The sequence below is a fragment of the Thunnus maccoyii genome, chromosome 13 (genome assembly GCF_910596095.1).
Source record: "Thunnus maccoyii chromosome 13, fThuMac1.1, whole genome shotgun sequence".
Taxonomy (NCBI): Eukaryota; Metazoa; Chordata; class Actinopteri; order Scombriformes; family Scombridae; genus Thunnus; species Thunnus maccoyii.
In genome coordinates, this window is record NC_056545.1 from 23,190,951 (window position 1) to 23,210,378 (window position 19,428).

The following is a 19,428-nucleotide window of genomic DNA, read 5'->3' on the forward strand; positions in this document are numbered from 1 at the left end:
ATTTAAAATATAAAGATGTTACCGTGTCTGCTCATTTTAGTCGGTTCCATTCATGAAGTAATTCACCGTGAATCAATGCTCTGATTTATTACCACTGTGAGACATGAACTGCTGTCAAGACAAAGCGCAGAGACAAGTTTTGTCATCTGACATTTGCTGTTTCCACAATCCCACCCACATGGTTTGTTTATTCTGTGTAGCATCAGGCATCAATACGGCTGACATGATGGCAGCAAATGGATTCTGTGCTTGATTAAATGCTATAAAATAAGCATTTCAATTTTTGCGCTCATTACATACACATTATAATATTTAGCTATTAATTAAGACATTGAATTCCTCTATTATTATGCTGACTTCCTATTTTTAGTTGACAGATAAACTCGATGCGAGGGTTGACATTCCAGCGGCCCTTTTTAAATCTGGGGCAAACCTGATAAATCAGATTTGCCCTGACAGATGAAAAACCCTCTGAACCTGAAAATGTAAGCGCAACACATGGATGTACACCGTGGATAAACTCATCATCTATCGACACAATTACTTACAAATCGTTCCTACGATTGTCATGATTGATAAAGTGACAGGATTATCATCTTCATCACCACCACCATCACAGCTCAGCAGTTTAATTCATCTAATAAGATTTCATAATGATGTGGATCATTTATATGTGAATGATAGCAATAGCAGTGCTTGCAGTTACTGTAAAAGTCCTCCAGCAGTACAACCAAATATTTTTTTTCTTTTAACATTCAGTTTGGATCCTGTTTATCTGTGATGATGCTGGATGCCTCCACTCTCCCTCAGTATCCAAAGGTTTCCATTAATACATATGAACCTGACTGAGAGATGGCCCTCTGCTTCTTTTCTGGGTAATGAGAAAAGTCTTCTATGTAAGACATTCAAGATCCACACAACATATAGATGGTAATATTTTATTTAACTCCACCAAGTGAAACCCTCAGCAGATATTCAGTGTCAGGGTTGTGTCCATGACAACATTCAATAATAAGAAGTTGAGAGTGGATGGAGGTGAGGGTTATGAGCCTCTCGTATTCAAACCCCTTCCTCTTTTCTCCTTGTCGAATGAAATCTGGTGCAGTTTTGCGAGCTTCTATATAGTGAATCTGCATTTGATGCAGCCATTTCTTGATTATGTTGATCCTAAATATAAGAAAATTTACTTTGATGATGTGTATTATTCTTACACAGTACAAGTACTTTTAGGTCCAAAAGTCTGAGTCCAGACTACTGTATGATGTGGTTTCAGGATGTGTGCTTTGAAGAGCTCTCTCTCTCTCTCTCTCACTCACACACACACACACACACACACACACACACACACACACACACACACACACACACACACACACACACACACACAAAGCCAGTGTGATTTGAGTATAAAGTGGAAGATATCCTGCTGCTCCTCCAAAATTACATTCTGGCAGGTGTAAAAATTTGCTCTGCGAGAGCACTTCACACAGGTTGATTGTACACCTGCTTGGCTATTTTACAGGTGCTATTCATGCTTGCAAAGACGACGGCTTCCTCCGAGGATCTCTCCCCAGCCTCAAACGAACAAGCTCTCTGCCTGCCAGCATGATAGAAAGCTCATCATGTTAATTCAAAAGCTAACTGACTCAGCCATAGAATTGTATTTCGACCAGACAGGTGAGCTTCATTAACTTTTCCAGTTCTGTTGCGCTGGCGTCCTTCTCACTATCGTTTTGCTCTCCCTGAAATGCAGTGAATAATTAAATTGGCTGGGTGAAATATTGAGTTTGCGTTTTCAAGAGGCACATAAATATTTCTGTAACATCTACGAAAACACAAATAGCTGCTGCAGCAATATCAGCTTGAACTTATTTGCTGATTTATGATCTCAGTAGTTTTGCTTTGTGTACTGTATCTGTGTGACAGAGCTGACCACAGAACTGCATCACAGGCTTAAAAACAGTGGGTTTCAGACAGAAGATAATTAATTTGAATCCCTGGAATGAATGGGAACACACACTTTCTCCATCTTTCATCCCTCAACAAATACTATTCAGGTGCCGTCAAACAGCAGTTAACCCCCCACTGCATCAGCTCCAGCAGTTAATCCAAATTAGGCTGCAAAGCAGGGATTTCTTAAACATGCCATCATTTTTCAAGTTAATCACAAAAAAGTAATTTTAACAGCCTGCAATAAACATCTTTTACACATATAAAACATAAATAGATGAAAATTTAACTCTTATTAGATGGCCTCTTTTGAGGAAATTGATCTTACATATAATTTAATAGTTAAGTAAAAATTTGTAATTTGTAAATATTGGTGATATGACAAGAAGCATCTAAAAAGTTTTCCAAATTATTCAACTACATACTTATACATACAAGTCACAGTGTTTATTTCTGGAGCAGTTCAAACAGCTGCTGAATATTAATGCTGCTCTCCAGGTTACACACAGGTTAATATGCGTCCTTTCTGATGAATAACTAAGGGCTAATGTATAATGCATAAGACTGGCTGTTCCCTGCTCGGGGCTTTGTGTTTGTCTCGGGTGTCCATGTTGGAAGATGCTTGAAGTCACCATCAGGAGGAATTGTTTCTGGATGTCTAATACACTGTACTGGCTGGAGAGCTCACAAAATGGTTTCTAAATGAATGCCACAGAATAAAGAAAGACTCAGATGACAGTTCAGACAATTGATCGTGTTTTCAAAGTAATGCTTTAGCATTTTAATATTTATTTCTAAGTTCACTGCTTTGAATTATAGTAAATCAACTGCTTCTGAGATTATGGGCATGATACAGAAAACCAAAGCCAGAATCTAGTGCTATAAATTGTGTATAGCATTGCCCATAATTTCCATCCATGTCTATGTGCTGTATAGAATATATGCTGTAGGCATTTGAAGTGAAGCCTACTACATATACAATAATACTCCCACTATTCCTGATATTTTTAGAGTGCATTTCTCAAACTGTTTTTCAGGGTACGTAAACCAGCACATGCCTCCCTATCATAGAAAACTACAATGGTCTCCTCTCCAGACACTATTTTGTAAAAGAGATGGCAGTTTGAGAAACAGTCACTGGTGAAATCATGGAGGGAATATATCAGGATAGCCAGAGGCTCTGGATTGTTAGCTAGCTGAGTGAAGCTGCTTTGCTGAACTAGTTTGCAGACCCCTGGGCAGGCAGTCCATGTAAACAGAATATTTATTTAATCGTCTGCTTGGCATGTGGGACTGTTCCAACTCAAGTAAAATGCTGCACATGGATTTATTTTACTCTCCTCACTCGCAGAGCCAGGCCTCCAATATTGTGTAAACCTTTCTCTGCTTATCTTAGTTGGTATATCGATTTAAGGGAGCATGTCAGTGGAAGATGCTGTTGTTAGTTTGTTGATGAAAACATTTTGCTATTCAGCTATTCAGCATGAATGAGCAATTTGAAATGTGTTCTTTCTGAATGCCAGGAAAAAAAATTGCATTGTTTGTGTGTGTGTTTGTGCTCGGTCCTATCTCGTGATGGCACATGTCCTGCCCCATGTTGTGAGTGTCCCCACTGAGCTGTAATAACACACCTCGCTGCTGTCTGAAATATTCATAGCCAGGTAAGCCCATCACTCCGAGTCAGTCACATGGATTCCTTATTATCACCCCCCTCTGCTCTCGCCCCCAGGTCACTTTTTTCCACCTGCCTTTTGCTGCATCCCACTCACCTCTGAGCCTTTGGTTGCACCTCGCATAGCCGCCTGGTGTTGAGCCTTGAGCTTGAAATGCCACTGTTCCACTCTTTATTGTTTCTCTTTTTTTCTATTGTCTTTCAGACAGGGTTAGCAGGATTCTTCAGGATTCATTTTTGTATTTAATCAGTATTTTTTTTCATCATTACAATGGAAATCTGAGATAACCTCATTGTATTTAATGTGCCGTTGTTGCTGAGCATTCTTGGTGTCTGAAAAGATTACATTCAGGGTTTTAATCCAGAAATATCAAGCCATCGCAATATTTTTTACATGAGCAAAAATGAAAGATTTCATACACTTTTTACAGTTTGACTCACTATTGCTATTCACTAACACAGCGTCATGTAAATAAGCATTGGACTCAATGCTACAAGTGAAAAATGTTGAATGCTCTTTATTCAATGTATTTACAATGAACACAATACCATGTATGTATTCAGATTCATTCATTTTTTAAAGCAAAATTTGCTTCCTGCCAATCTTATTCAGTTCTGAAAACTATAATACCATTTTTAGTGAATATGTGTATGTGTGTACAGATGTGTGTGAATTGATCATCCTTGTTAAGAAGTTTATATATATGTAAGTTTTTATGATTTGTGCGTGAAGCTGATGGTGGAATATATACAGAACTGTGAAGGAAAAGGAGGTTCATCAGAAAACTCAGTGCTCAGTGGCGACATAAAAGCATTTCACTTAATACTATGAAATAATCCAGTTAGGACGACCCATGCTGCACCTATAGTAAAGTATCCTTGAACAATACCAGCAAATTCCTCCTGATATCTCTCAACTAGCCTAGAAGTCAGAAGAAGCAATGAGAGCAAGAGTGAATATTTGAGAGACAACAATCATGGTACTTTTTTGGACTTATTTGAGAAGAGGTATAGGCCAATATCGATAAAATCTTCATGAAGAAACCTTGCAAGAGTCTAGTAAGGTCAGGGCCACATAAGCGCCAACACTTTCAGCAGAAGCAAGGCCAGGGAAGAGCAGAGCAGTTGCTCGTAAGCGGATTTTCCTGGCCAAACAGCCCTCGCCACAGGCCATACAGTGAGGTCAAAGTCAACCTGCACCAGGAGGTCATGGCCTCAGCCATGCACCATCAGTTAGATACAGGCATAACTTGGAACAGAAAAGCAGCATTTTTTATTTTATTTTTACAGCGTTTTTTTTAAAGCCTTATTTTTTTCAGGGAAGATGTGAGCCCTGATGTTTTTTTTTTAACAACACTAAAGTTCATATACAGTCGCACCTGGGAGCTTCTTACAACAATCCCACTTTCCACTGCTTTGCTGGAGGGGCTGAGTGTGAAGTGGCTTGCTCAAGGGCATGTAGATATTGGCTGTTGAGGGAGGAGTGTGGGTTCAAACCCAAACCAAGGTGCCTCCTATGAATACAGCGCAGGGCTGCTATCATTTACAGACAGTAATCACTTACAAGTGCTCTGTGGAATATCATATATCCGGAGATGAGACACAGACCTCTGAGAAAATCAACAAGGTAGAACTAAAAATAAATCAATCATTGGAAATGTCATGCCTCCCGTTCACAATGGTGAACTCGTGTACAGTATTTTATCTTTGAAATTATTGTAAATATTGTTTATAACAAGTAACTTCTGCTGCAGAAACAACAGGATGAAAGCACAAGACCCTAGAATGGAAAAATCATGTTTACTTTGTGTTGTTTAGGGTGAAGAGCAAACAGTAAGATAGTATGAGATACATCAAATAAAATGTGATACATTCATCCTTGTATGCTGCATTTGGAATCTAATCTCCTGTGTTGATATCTGACACTCATTGCAATTGTTTTATGTAAATTATATTCAAGACAGTAGGGTCACTTGCAATGTAACAGGAGAAAGAGGCTTTACGACCAGTTAGAGAAAACACTTAATATTTAATCAGCCAAAACATCTTTGCATTTTTCTTTTCTTTGTTTTTGTCTTAGCTTTTAAAACTGGCTGCTGCAATTGGAGGAAAGGTTGTTTCCGTCATACCATCATGGAAGCCAAATGATTAGTTTTGAATGAGGAAAAGAAAATACAGAAAAGGGGACCCAGATCATGCCCCTGTTGACTGTTACATGGAGCCTAACACAAGGAAGCCATTAAGAATCCAAGTACTCTCACAGTGAAGGAACATTAAAGGAAATAGCATGAAAGCATGAAACAAATGAATGCAGCTGGCAATGCCAACTACACAACACCACTGCACAGAATGTGATATTTTCTGCTGAGATATCATGGAGTGAACTCATCAGGGAGTTCACAATGTGAAGTATACGGCATAACCAATGATAAAAGTGAAACGATAAAGAAAACACTGCAATGGTCACCAGCCCTGAGATACTGCTGTGGAGCTGTTGCTGAGAGGTTTTGTTGTCTTCGATTCAACAAACAGTCAACATGCAGCTGGACTGACAAAGGTGAGAGTTTAGCATCTATAGAGAGATATGATTCAGAATACAGAAACAACCTTGTGAGAAAAAAGCTATGACAGAGGGGACTGGAGAGCAGCGTCTGTGTGTATAAAGGAAGTGCGGTGGAGGTGATGTGGTGAATTTAGACAACACTAAATTTGTAATTATACAAGTAGATAAAGGATTTCTGGTTAAGTTATGTAATATTTGGCTTTAACTGGGGTATTTTTTCACCTCAAAGTGACCATAGATATCCATTAGTCATGCTCTAGTCGCTTTTGCTGGGACTGATCCAGTAGACCTATTCATATAGAAATGTGGCAACAATATAGAAATAGAGTGTTTTCAGGGAGATTGAAAACACTCTGCAATTGCACAGTGGACAATTTTCACACTACAAGGATTTTTGATTGCTTTAACAGCCCTTTGGTGAAGTGAAGTCATCAAGACAAAAAGGCTTCAGGTGTCAAGGGCCAATCTACCTTACAAATGGATTCTCTGTTTTAAATTATCTACAGTCATGCCTTAAAAAAGAAATATACATCAAATAATGTGTCTAAACACAGCCTTTCTAAACTGGTTTGTTAACCTGGCAGCTTCTAGAGAAGATGAAAAAAATGGAATGGAATGACCATCCATCCTCCTTGACATTTGGCATTTCAGAAACACTTGAAAGAGGCCCTCTATTACCTCTATGTAGCCATCATCACACCTCTCAGCGGTGTGCACTCCTGTGCTTCTACAACAAGATATATGGAAGACTGAGTCATCTTAAAACTCGTCAAGGAGCCCAATCTCAAGCAGTTGCCTTTTAGAGCAATTACTGTAGACAACCATCATTACAGCATTTGAGAGTTCTTCTTCAAGCAACATGTGTGCACTTTCTAGCCAAAGTTATGTAAAGTTTACTTTCTATTAATTTGAAAATATAAACTATGCTACATCCACCTTTTTTATAGTGATCTCCCAAACTTACAACCATTTTTAAATGTATTTACTGGTGGGAAAATGCACACATAATGTAATTAAAATTCCAAAATGTATCTATCTAAGATCTATGTGTGACTTTCACACAAAACTGAACAAAATCTGTTCAAAGACAAATAAATACTCCAGTGTAGCAGCAATGTCACAGTTAGTTTGCAGTGTTTTACAGGTGAGAAGTAAGATTAGGTGGATAAAGGCACAAGATGCACAGAATGGGAATGTATGGTTCGACGTTGATCAGCTGAAAAGCTTATATAAATTTCCTTTGCATATTAGCAGAGTTCAGTCTGACTGTCACTTCAATGATGTGTGTGTGTGTGTGTGTGTGAGAGAGAGCGAGCACAAGAGAGAGAAAGGCAGACGGAGAAGCACACTTTTGCTGGAAGGTACAAAATAAATCAAACTCTGCTGCAATAAAGTAAAATTGCCTTTTGAGCCTTTTCATTAAAAATGACTTTCCACGAACAATATACTTTTTAATTCTAATTGAACATGTGTTTTAATATAATAATGCCATGCAAATGAAATTAAGTGGTGACTAGAGAATAGCAGCAAGAATAAAAGAAGAAAAAAAACCCCAAAACAATTGTCAAATTCGCCCACTGTCTCCCATTAGAGCAGTTGCTAATACCTTTTGAGGAGAACAATATAACTTTCCTGTCATCTTGGTTGTCAGTTTAAGTGTGAGAGCTGAGCGGTGATTTCTGTCTGGAGCCCCTGTTCTTTAAAGACAGACACATTTATGGCTGAGAGTGGAAAACAGCCGTTGAATGGAGGAAAAGGAGGTGAGTGGCGGGCAAAGATGAAAGCTGAAGCTGAAGTGGCAAGACTTGCATTTCTGTGACACGGGGCCTGCATGGTTTAACAGGATGCTGTTGAACCCAGACACACGGCACAATGGACATCTGTGTGCTGTGAACAGTTTGTGCGTGGAGGGAAAGCGCTCATAGGAGGGGGCAGATCTCCTGTCTTGCGCAGTCACCCGCCTTCATCTGCACTTAACTTCTCATTAGGGGCTCATGTGACATAAGGCAACAACCTGTGACCAACCAGGCATGGTATATGGCTGACGCTGGCAGGAGGGAGGGAGATTGGGAGGATGGAGGTGGATCTGTTTGTGTGACTTGTTGTCATGTCAGGTACTGCAGCCACTAGCCTTGAGATACTTGGCTGTTGTCTGAGAGTGCTTTATCATCTTGATAAATGCAGCCTTGGAGCAGTGCACTATCAGCATGCTCAGAGGCATGAGACACGCTCTGACTAATGAAAAGAGAAGGTCAAGGAGAAGGAGGGGTGCACAGTGAGGGGAAGAGGAGAAAACGGCGAACAGAGATGTGGATGTAAAAGTATGGGACAACATGTCAATTTTTTTTCTAGCTGTGTATGAATGCTTTTGTGTGTGTGTGTGTGTGTGTCTGTCATGGCATCTTGCATGCTGACACTGTGTGTGCGTGTGTGTGTGTGTATGTGTTGTTAAATGAATAGTTGAGTGTTACATAGTGCACAAGCTCCTCAAGCCCAGCACCTTATTATGCATATGTACAGAAAACTACATCTTAACATGCACTTCTGCAAAGGCACACAGAAGACTGGTATCAGGGCAAAATAGAGTTTCTCACTGCAGCAATAATTTCTCGCTTCACCCTTTCAAAATATTCATTGCGCCATATCTGTGCCACTATAGTTCTAATTACATTTGACAAGAGAGGTTACATTAATTTTCTTGTACCTGTATTACCGACGACATATTCCTTCTATCTTGAATGTTATTACAGCAGGTGTTGAGAATTTCTAGCGCAGTGTTAATTTTGGAGTCATCAAAGTGACAGCGCCGTGCTTTGGGAATCCTTTCGGGCTCATTACCATAGTCTGCTGAATCTATTGGCGGGGCCCCGCATGACTGGGCAGACGCTGCTCCAGCCTAGCCGTCAGATAGAAGCAATGATCAGGGGGTTAACAGATGCTGCTCAGTCTTTAGGGTCACATCCACTCTATTCCCACTGTTGGGACTCAGACTGAGAAGACTGAGCACAACAGCTATCCACACAGCCTGTGCACAGTTTGCTGTGGAAACAGGAAAATGGGCAGCTTAGAGAAATGCTTCTTCCTACAGAATATCTCCCAGCGCTCTTGTACCCAACAGTTACAAATCCATGAAGCAGATGTCAAAGGTCAGGTAGAGCTTGATATACCCCCGTCTTTCTTTTCTCCTGCAGAAAATGGATGTGTAAAAAAAAAAAAAGAAAGCTTTGAAAAACTGTCTACTGCACAGTTGACTTGCTCAGAGGGAGCTTTTTTCCAATACATGGTAATGAGGAATGTGCAATTAACTGGGCTCTACCAGGAGGAGGCATACAACAAAGGGGGGAGGGGGAGAAGAAGGAAGATGGTACAATGCTACAAACTACACTGAACTATTTATGATTCATAGGCAGACATGGGCAAGTTAAGAAGAAACATGATATTTATGGGGAATTTGGGTCATTGCGGTAACAACCAGGGTATACATGCACAAGGAAAACAATCAATTAAAGGTAACACACAAATACAACATATTTACAGCTCTTTACTGCACATCAGTAAACATGGAATCATCTATTATTTACTGGTAACATTATAGATTTGAATCCTCATGTGTGTGGCTAAAAGAGAAGACACAAATAGTGACGATGCTGACATGAACTTCAAAACAATCGCTGCTGTGATTAAATAATAGCACCATTGACTAAGAAAAATCAATATCAGTGTGTGTGTATGTGAAAATATATAAAAACAGTTATTTTTACTATTATTATTATGACAACCATGTAATCTGTTTCTTTGAATGGCGTTCCATTCTAAAATACACATTTCTGCAATCATAGAAAGAAAAGCATGTTTCTCTTAGAGGAAATCAATACTATTAAGAGATTCATGTCCTTGACAATCTGGTGCAAACAAAATGTGCACTAACACTAGTTGTTCTGTTCTATATGACCAGACATCCCCAGATATTTAGTTAAATAATTAAGTCTGTAGCACTTCAACACTAATGATACATATTTTTCGAAAAAACTCCCTGAAAGATGTTCAAAACCACCTAAAACTTTAAAAACATAAATTAATAGTGGTCCAAAATAACAAACAGGAATGCTCAACCAAGGACTAAACTAATGCTTTCTTAGGTTGCATCAAATAGGGAAATATACTGTTTCTAACTGTACTGATTCAGATATATATTATTTTCTAGTACAGCCTCTGATATTATCCATCAGTTTCAAACCCTGAATCTCTCACAGTTACCTCCCCTCTAACAGCTGAAGTCTGACTGGCGTTGCCTAATGCAAGACAAATAGCAGTAAATAACAGGCAACAGTGAACAGATTTCGAGACAGTACTCTAATTGCGATTGTTGGCTGAAAGGGGTCACGGTTGTGCACTGTGAATGTGATGCACGATGATTAGCCCTGCATGCATTTGTGAGTCCTGTGACTGTGATATTGTTGCTATCTGCGACTGTAATATAGGCTGTAATTTGTAGGTTGTAATGCTGCGTGGGTAGAGACTCATTGATAGCATTTGGCACAAAGCCGTGCTTGGATGAAGCACTTAGCCAGTAGTCAATCTAAATATCACAGACACTGTTCTGAGTCAGTGGCAGTGTATTTGTTAGCTGAAACATGCTGTGTAATAATCAGTCAGTCCTTAGCTATTTAATGAACAGTCATCATAAGATGTTTTTACATAATCCTGCCATCTAAGATTACCTTAATGCTTGTAAAGGCTTGCTGGCGATGTGTGCCTCATTACCTTGGGACATTGGTCATTTCATTTCAAGGGTCTGATTTTCATTAACTGCTCAGCCCCCCTACCCATTAGCAGAATGAAAGCTCGGCTGCAACCATCTGGCTGCCAACTAGACCTCAGGGCTGCTTTATGGCTCCACCGAGCTTCACTAAAGGGAAAGTTGCACTATTAGAGCTTTTTTTTTCTGAGTCAGGCCAGAGGGAGTAAGGGAGTGATGCAAGGAGTGTCCCATGCTCAGGGATGTGGGGGGAAAACAGAGAGATAAATTTAGAAGAAAAAGAGAGACATTGGTGCAGGGATAGAGGAGACAGAGAGAGGCAAAGTGAGACAAAGTTAAACAGAACCTGAAAGAACAAGTCAACATAAAAAAATTGGGAAAATAAAGGAGACAAGGAGAATAAAGGAGAACTGGGAGTAAAAAACGTGTCTGTGAGATGACAATGACATACATAATACTGCTGTTCATCCAACACAGTTAAATCTTAGGAGCCAGAGGTGTTACAGGATGTGAGAGATTCATCCATGGACTGATAATAACACATCACACTTGGCTTATGGCGGAATGCAGCACATGTACAGTAGATACTCAAAGAGCAGGTGTACACTTTACTGCTACACTGTACACATTTTATTTTAAGAGAGTGGTCTGGTTTCAAAATAGTACCTGCTTACACAGACTATTTTAGTGTCTTCAATAAAATCTAACTCTGGTTCTCTTCCAACTGCATTCCCATCTGTATTCTTGACTTCTAATTGCTTTTATTCTGATACTGTTTTGCTCTGTCTTGCACAACAGACTGCCTGCAAATGCACGTCAACCTGCTGTATCATCTACTGTTCAGGTGACAACAGAGTTCACAAAAACATCCTGCCTGAAATGTATGTTTTGCTGCTTGTTTCTCTCTGTAGAGCAGAGTGGTTAAAATTCATTCCTGAATTTTATCCATTACTGTTCATGCGTCACATATGGAGAAGTCAGTGACTGAATGATGATAATGTAGGTAAGGGGACAAAGCAATTATATTACTGGATATATTAAGCCTCTTTTGATATAACTAGCTAATATGACCCAGATAACTACAGGGGTTTGATAGCATAGCTGATACTATCTAATACTTGTTGATTATTAAGCATGGTGAAAGGAGAGCATATCTCAACCACCTTATCTACAGTAATTAGTCAGTTATGATCTTTTGCATATGCCATTCTAAGACTGGATGATGAGTTGTGTTAATAAACAAAAGTATGCAGCAACCTTCATGCTGACTAAGAGAGTCTAATGTTAGAATATAAGGCTGATGATGGCTTACCTTTATCTGCTTAACTGCTGTTACAAGAACAATGATGTAATGCCCCTATTGATCTTTTAGGAGAAACAGCCTTTTCACTTGCTTAGACTCTGCAGGGAGGTCAGAGGTCAAACGACAGCAGCCTTTAGAGCTTGTAGGACTTCAATGTCTAATTGAACCCAGGACATCCTGAAGGATTTGTTTCAATGTGCACTACTTGTCGTGGTTTTAGCTCTTGCTGATATACTGACTAAACACTTTATTTTACTGGTTAAAGCAACCACCTTATCCATCAATGTAGAATTCGCCTGCAAGCACTGGGGGGACATACATTACTGGCAAATAAATACAGACACAAAGTACTGAACCTACAAAAAGGACTCAGAGACTCATGTCATGATTATTTCCAGCACCTGAGGAATGTCTCATAGTGGGGCTCATCATGCACAGCAGGGTCTGAGCTTTACTGGGAATGAGACTAAAAAAACAGAAAATCCATACAGCTGCAGTCGTGACTGCTGTGGGCAGAAATACTGGTCAGAATGCTTAAATTAGAATCCAAAATTAAAAGCCAAGCAATGTTATGGTGATAAGAATAAGACCACGCAGTTTGCTGGTGCTGATCATAAAATGAGCCATAACAGCACTGGATAAAAAATCAAATTTCCATATTTGAACCTGATCATGACTGTTATTGTTGATGTGAATATGAAGTAGGAAATGCCCAGTAAATAAATATATATATATAATAGATAAATATGATGGTATTATTGTAATAAGACTAAGATGAAAGCAGAAAATGCAGACAACAGTACTCGAACTCCTCCAACTAAACTTTGTGGAGGCTGTTCCATCAGCTGACGCTAGGAGCTGTCCGCGGTGCTGAAGCTTCGGCAGCCTCTTCTCTTTGTGCCGACAGCTCCACACAGCCAGGAATCCGCTTACTGAGCGTTCAAATTAAAAAACAGGGACCTCCGCATTTCACTTGATTATTCTCGACTGTCTTCACTCTGCGAATTCACAAGGAAGTGCATCAGCAACAACGCGCTGCTCTGTTTGTATTCCTCAGACGTCTAAATCTCGCTTTGCTTGTTTTTGGTTTTGTTTTTCCGCCCTGGAAGTATTCTTTTTTCAACACAAGGACGTATCCTGTAGGTCCGCGAAGAGCGACCTCGACTTTAGTAGACATGTGTATGAGACAGGACTGTCAATTTAAGACCCTCTTCGCGGTTTTGGTTCTCGCTGCCGCCGTGGCCAGAATACATGGACAAGGTAAGAACTTAACGCGTGTACTTTGTGGAGATTGCTCCGTGTACTTCATTTTGTCAAACTATACAAGGCGAAGGTAAAGCTGAGTGTTGGGCAATGACACCAGATTCACGACTCTCTGATCTACAAGTGTGTATGTGGCGGTATTAACCCACTGGAGTGCTCACGAAGGGATTTATTTGATATTAAGTTTACAATATGTTGGTAAAAAGCGTCACAATCAAGCTTTAAAGAGAAACGACAATAATTCTGGTTAAAAAAAGTTGTAGATTACAAAGATACTGATCATTCTAAACTGATACCTTTCCCCTTTTACTACAGACGTAACTGAAATATGAAATTAGAGGCACGCAGCAAATAAACGAAAATCGGTTTCCAAGTGGCTCCATACTGCACACAGAGTATGGCTAATTAGAAGTTATAGATCCTCACATTTTGCCACGGGGTAAAATGTGTTTAACAGTCAGCTACATAGCGGTTTACTGTCGATCACAACTTAAATACACACACACACACACACACACACACACACACACACACACACACACACACACACACACACACACACACACACACACACACACACACACACGTTTGTCCACAAATAAAACTTAATATGCCATCCACAAATTAAACATTATTCTAAAAAATATTCTAAAAAATTCCACAGTGAGATGTTTAGATGATTATTTATTTGTGGGAACCCGGAGTAAACAGTCAGGAAGTGACTGGTTTGGGCACTGAGGTCTGTGTGACAGACGGTGCTCAGTAATAAGACTCTAATCCTCAGGAATTGCTGAAGATTATTGACCAAGCTGTTTGACACAGCTGAGTGCTTGTGGGAAGCGGTGATGGATTCATGCACAGTTGCCTTGTCCTAATTATTTTTCTATTGTGCTCTCTGCCCTCTCTTCATCATCATCATAACTAGCTTTCCTTTTAGACTATCTCTCTCTCTCAACTTGTCCACACATTTTACTACTGTATCGCCCCTCTTTTGTGGTGAACTCTTCTTTATCAAGCAGCTAGACATGAGCCACCCCCAAAGTAGGGCATTCAGATGCAATGTGTCCAGTATGCAGGGTATGAGTAATGACTTGTAAAATAAGGTTAACAAAATATCATGCAAAGTGCAGCCACTGTACAGCTTGATAAATAAATATTTACAGCCGTACTTACTTGTCCAAGCAGGATTAAATGTTGAACATATTAGATTTTGCTTAGTTTTTTCTGTGAATAAGACAAAGAACACACATCACATCATCAGTCTATGCAAGTAACAGTGTCAGGAATGTCTTTCTACATCCATTTTTCTGCATTTTATGAATGCCGTCAGTACATGTTGAAAATGAACACGTTTATGAGGAACAAGTGATTACTAAACAATTTACAGTAATAACTGTGAAGATGATATTACCTGGGCTGTTTCAATCACTGCATCTCAGCCCATCCAAACCTGAGGAGCAACTACAGAGCAGTGCCCGAAAACAATATCTTACACCATCAACAAAACATCAACTGATTGAATATCTAGTGGAGGAAATGTGCGGTAGCCGCTCCTGCACAGAGTTCCAGAACCTTACGTAAGCAAAGTGCAAATCCAGTAATTCGTGGTATTGCCTAACACACTCAGAAGACATTTTATATTGTTTAAATCTTTAAATTTAATCAGTTTTGAGTAAACACACACAGAGGTGCACATTAGTGCTTCCTAGTAGAAAATATGTGAATTTTTGAGTGCTTTCAGAATCACAATTGCACATAGCCTAGGAACACACTTGCGCTGTTCGCTCACTGCTCAAAACTCTAGGGAGAGGAAAAATGCATAGTGCACTATTTTTAGAGCAAAATAAAATTTAACAGCTTCCATTAGTGAGTTCTCTGCTGTTGCTTAGCCAGCAGATGTTCACATTGTAGAGAATTCTCCAAGGTGGGTCATTTCACTTTTTATTTCTTGAGGTTCTGATGTTTTTCTTTGTCAGAAGTTTTGAATGTGTCAGTAGGTACAGGAACGAGTGAGGTTTTTTGTTTAGAAGAGGTCTTAATCTCTCATTTGTGGCACTGCCTGTTGTTGTGAACTTGCTTCAGTCTTTTACCTCGCAGGGATTACAAACACCCATCCATCTATTTCGCTGTCACAAGCACACGAACAGATACATGTTTTTCTAAATTTCGGGAACTGTGCCATTATTTTCCCTGTGCATTGTGCACATTGGCAGTGCTGTTTCAGTTAATCTTTTCATTAATAAATATAGCTTAATAATTGTTGTCAGGGTAATCAAAATGACAAGCAACTGATTGTTCCTTAACTGCTGGGTGATTTGCATGTTTTTGTTTTCCATCCAAGTTGCACTTTGCATCAGGCTGCTTTTGTTGTTCAGTATTTATTTCACACTTACAATATGACTCAGAAAACACTGATTTCTAATAGCCGGTTATGTATTTTTCTATATGCAGTGCAATTGTCATAAAGTGCTCAGGCATTGTGAAGATTTTTCTTGGAAACAATACCTGGTTGGCTGTACATGTAGTGCTGCCACTGCAGAGGCCAGGATTGTTTCATGCTGTGCATGTAAACATTTTAGTCATAATGAATGTGGATAATCAGAGCAAAAACATAAAACCGATTAAACTGTTTCTCTCTTAATTTGTGAGGTAAAACTGGGTTATGTTGGCTACTCACTTTTCACGTCTTTTCAAAGTAATAAAAAGATGTACATGGATGTAAATTCAAGGCTTTGTACATATTACAGAGAACATTTCAAACTGTGTCCCAGCCTTAGATTACATTATTAGCATCAGCTGTTTCTTTCATATGTATAAGGTAATCTAGGATTAAGGTAATGGAAATATTATCATCAAATAATCATACATTTAAAAGACAAAAGGAAATGGAAGAAATAACAAACCACTGATCAAAGGTAAGTTAAAATATACAATAATAATATGAATGTAGGCATGGAGTTTTGATAAATGATGTTGCTTTGCAAATGAATTGGTCAAGCCTTCTATTGCTTTATTTTTTCACATCAATAACAGGAGGCCATTTGGGGAGGAAGAGAGTAAAAAGATTTTTAAAGGACGATCATTAAAATTGATCAGAAAGGCTTAGTTTTTTATGTACACCTTTTAACTGCAAAAACACCAAGAAAATAAAATGGACAGTCCCTACAGTAAACCTGTCTTATGCTTTTCATGAGGCACTCTCATTTAGTTTGTCCTCCAGCTTTTGCTTATGTGTTGCGGAAATGACTTAGTGACTCAGTCCTTCTCTGTGGAATTTGTATGGTTTCCTTACATTTTGATTTTTGGCGACACCCTAAAGACAAACAAGTCAAGTGGTTTGTGACTACATAGAAATCATATATTAAAACTTGGTTTGTACATTGTTAGAATGGCAACTTGTCTGGCTGTGTGTACAATCTGTATCATAGGATAGAGTTTGTCTCATATCATAAAAAATATACTGTATATACATTCATTAATATCAAATCTAATTAAAATAACGACAGTGCTCCCTTTGTGAGAATTAAAATCGTGGTTAACCTATGTGAAATGGTGTACATTCAGCTTTAACATGACTAGACAGCTGAGGCAACAGCTTGAACTTGTCATAGGAGATATCAATCAAATTTACATGCTTATATAAAGCATGTTATCAAAACTACTATATTCGATCTATTTTGACTTTTTAAGTACTGTGAACAAAACACTATGTGCATTATCCTCCCATCTCCTACATGAAACCCATGTGTAGAAGCATTCCTCACCACATTAAAAACTCAGTGTACTGAATTTACATTTGCTTAGAAATCTCTCTGATTTTTGCGACTTACTCTTCACAAAGCAGCTCAATAATAATATGATTTTGTAAATGTATTCAAGTTATTATGTTTTATAAAATACTGACATATTTAATAGCTATTCATGCATCCATTTAGTGTGGAGAGTTTTCATTGGCCTTGGTGTGGCACTTGAAGTTTTGCACAATTTAATGGCATTCAGCTGAGTCTATTATCTTTATGCTTACACATTATCTCAGCCTGTTAACAATGATTTTTTAGTGATCTGGGAGTTGCAGAAAGAGATGTTTTATGTATCCTAAAGCTCATTAAATGAGTTACGATCTCCTCCTGGTTGACAGAGCTCTCCTTGACAGACCACTGTCGGTTTTAAGAATGTGTTATAGATGGAAGACTGTGATTCGGACAATAATAATGAGTCTTTCTGCATGTCTTTGTTGGTTAAGAACAGACGATTATCTGTCATAGCTCATGATGGATAAGGCATCGGTAGATTGACAATATCTGACAAATTATGTATTACTTTTACATATTCCAGTTTAGATGGTATAAAACAACAATTTAGCATCCAGTTCAGTCAGTTGACATAATAAAAACAAAACACACTAAAACACATGTCGTAATGGTCTTGATTTAAGCTTAATATTGGAAGAAGCACGTATTAAAACTGCACCACTGAGAGGCTGAAGTAGTATCTCTCTGGACTTTCTTTTGTATTGACACCTGTTACCACTACAGAGGAATGAAGGTCATCTTATGTTTAAAACAGGCATCTTGTGCGTGCTCGTTCAACTCAATAGTGAATGTCCTTGTTTGTCTCGCTAACATTACAGGTTAAAAGACTAGTTTTCTGTTTTCCAGCATTGGAGGAGTTGTTCATGTTCACAAGCGTTCATTAAATCTGCCAAGATCATGGGAATAAGACAGCATAATTCTGCTTTAGGGTAGATTGTTGCTTTGAGCGGTGCAATGGAAAAATCTGAGCATCCTATAATTCCAGGGGAGGTAACAGAAATCATTCAACACCTGTTTGTTGGATTGCCAGTGATTAACTTCATCAAGGGCTATTCAGCATCTGTGTGCTGTCATAATTAGTTTAACTTTCCCAAGGCCTGTCAATGGTAAATGAGCGTCATTATGCCAGAATGCCCCTCTTCAAGGCTTGGCGCCTGCCTGCCTCAGCCCCTCTCTGTGCCTGTGTCGGTCTCTTTCACTGCCTCCTAGGTGGAGCTCACAGCTTGGCTGAATGCGACTCATTTTCAGCTCTTCATGTGCAAATGCCTCTCTCGCTCCATGAGAATGTTCTGCGCATCCTAATTTGAGTCCTTGCCTCATATATTTCTTCCTCAAAAGTGCGGAGCTTTATTTGTCAAAGGGAAAAGAGTGTTTTTGCAAGGATCTTTTATGGATTTCATCGCTGTTGTGCTGGGATTGGTTCACCAACAGCTGGTTTTACCCTATAGAAAATAAACCCTGGTGTTCTCACTAAATCAGGCGATACTTCAGCTAAATCTTGAAGGAGACTACAGTTAAATCTTGTAATTCAGATAAGGGTGGTAGTGGAAGTTATTGGACACATTTCCAATTTTCTTACTCTGTGGTTACAATGCAGCATCAACTTTGAAATTGTGCGTTCAAACATCATGTATGAATAGTCAAATAGCTAGGCTACAATATTTACTTATACTTTACATGTTTCCTGTGTTAAGTAACACTAAACTGTATGTCAGTGACTCAATTAATAATATGAGTATGTTTTAATGTCATGTCAGTTTCCTTGTCAGGTTTTTTTGTGCTTCCACGTTTTTGTAAAGATTTAGCATTTCAGTTTATCTCTAAGGCAGACTTGAAATGAATGTGGTTGGCATTTATTCATCCCAAAATAATTTAGCATTTTGGTGTGCTAATACCAAACTAATAAACTACACTTTTTTGGTTGTCCAGCATAGAGAATAGATAAATATGCTTTTTTCTTCCTAATAGCATACCCTGTCAGCATATATTTATATGTATTATTCATTACTATATATATCTTTTAGACCTTTAAATAAAATAACACCAACACTCCAAATATGTATTCAGAAGGTAACTGCAGTATTGGCTATTCAAGAATTAAGCAAA

At 38.8% G+C, this 19,428-nt stretch overlaps 1 protein-coding gene across 1 annotated transcript in view; it reads left to right on the plus strand.

The window, feature by feature from the left end:
• The first annotated feature begins 13,109 nt into the window (after positions 1 to 13,109).
• LOC121909612 (seizure protein 6 homolog) overlaps positions 13,110 to 19,428 on the plus strand; it is an 88,622-nt gene continuing 82,303 nt past the window's right edge. The window contains exon 1 of the mRNA XM_042430121.1: positions 13,110 to 13,507. Coding sequence (XP_042286055.1) covers positions 13,423 to 13,507 — 85 coding nt within the window. The 5' untranslated portion in view covers positions 13,110 to 13,422. The remainder of the gene's footprint in view (positions 13,508 to 19,428) is intronic.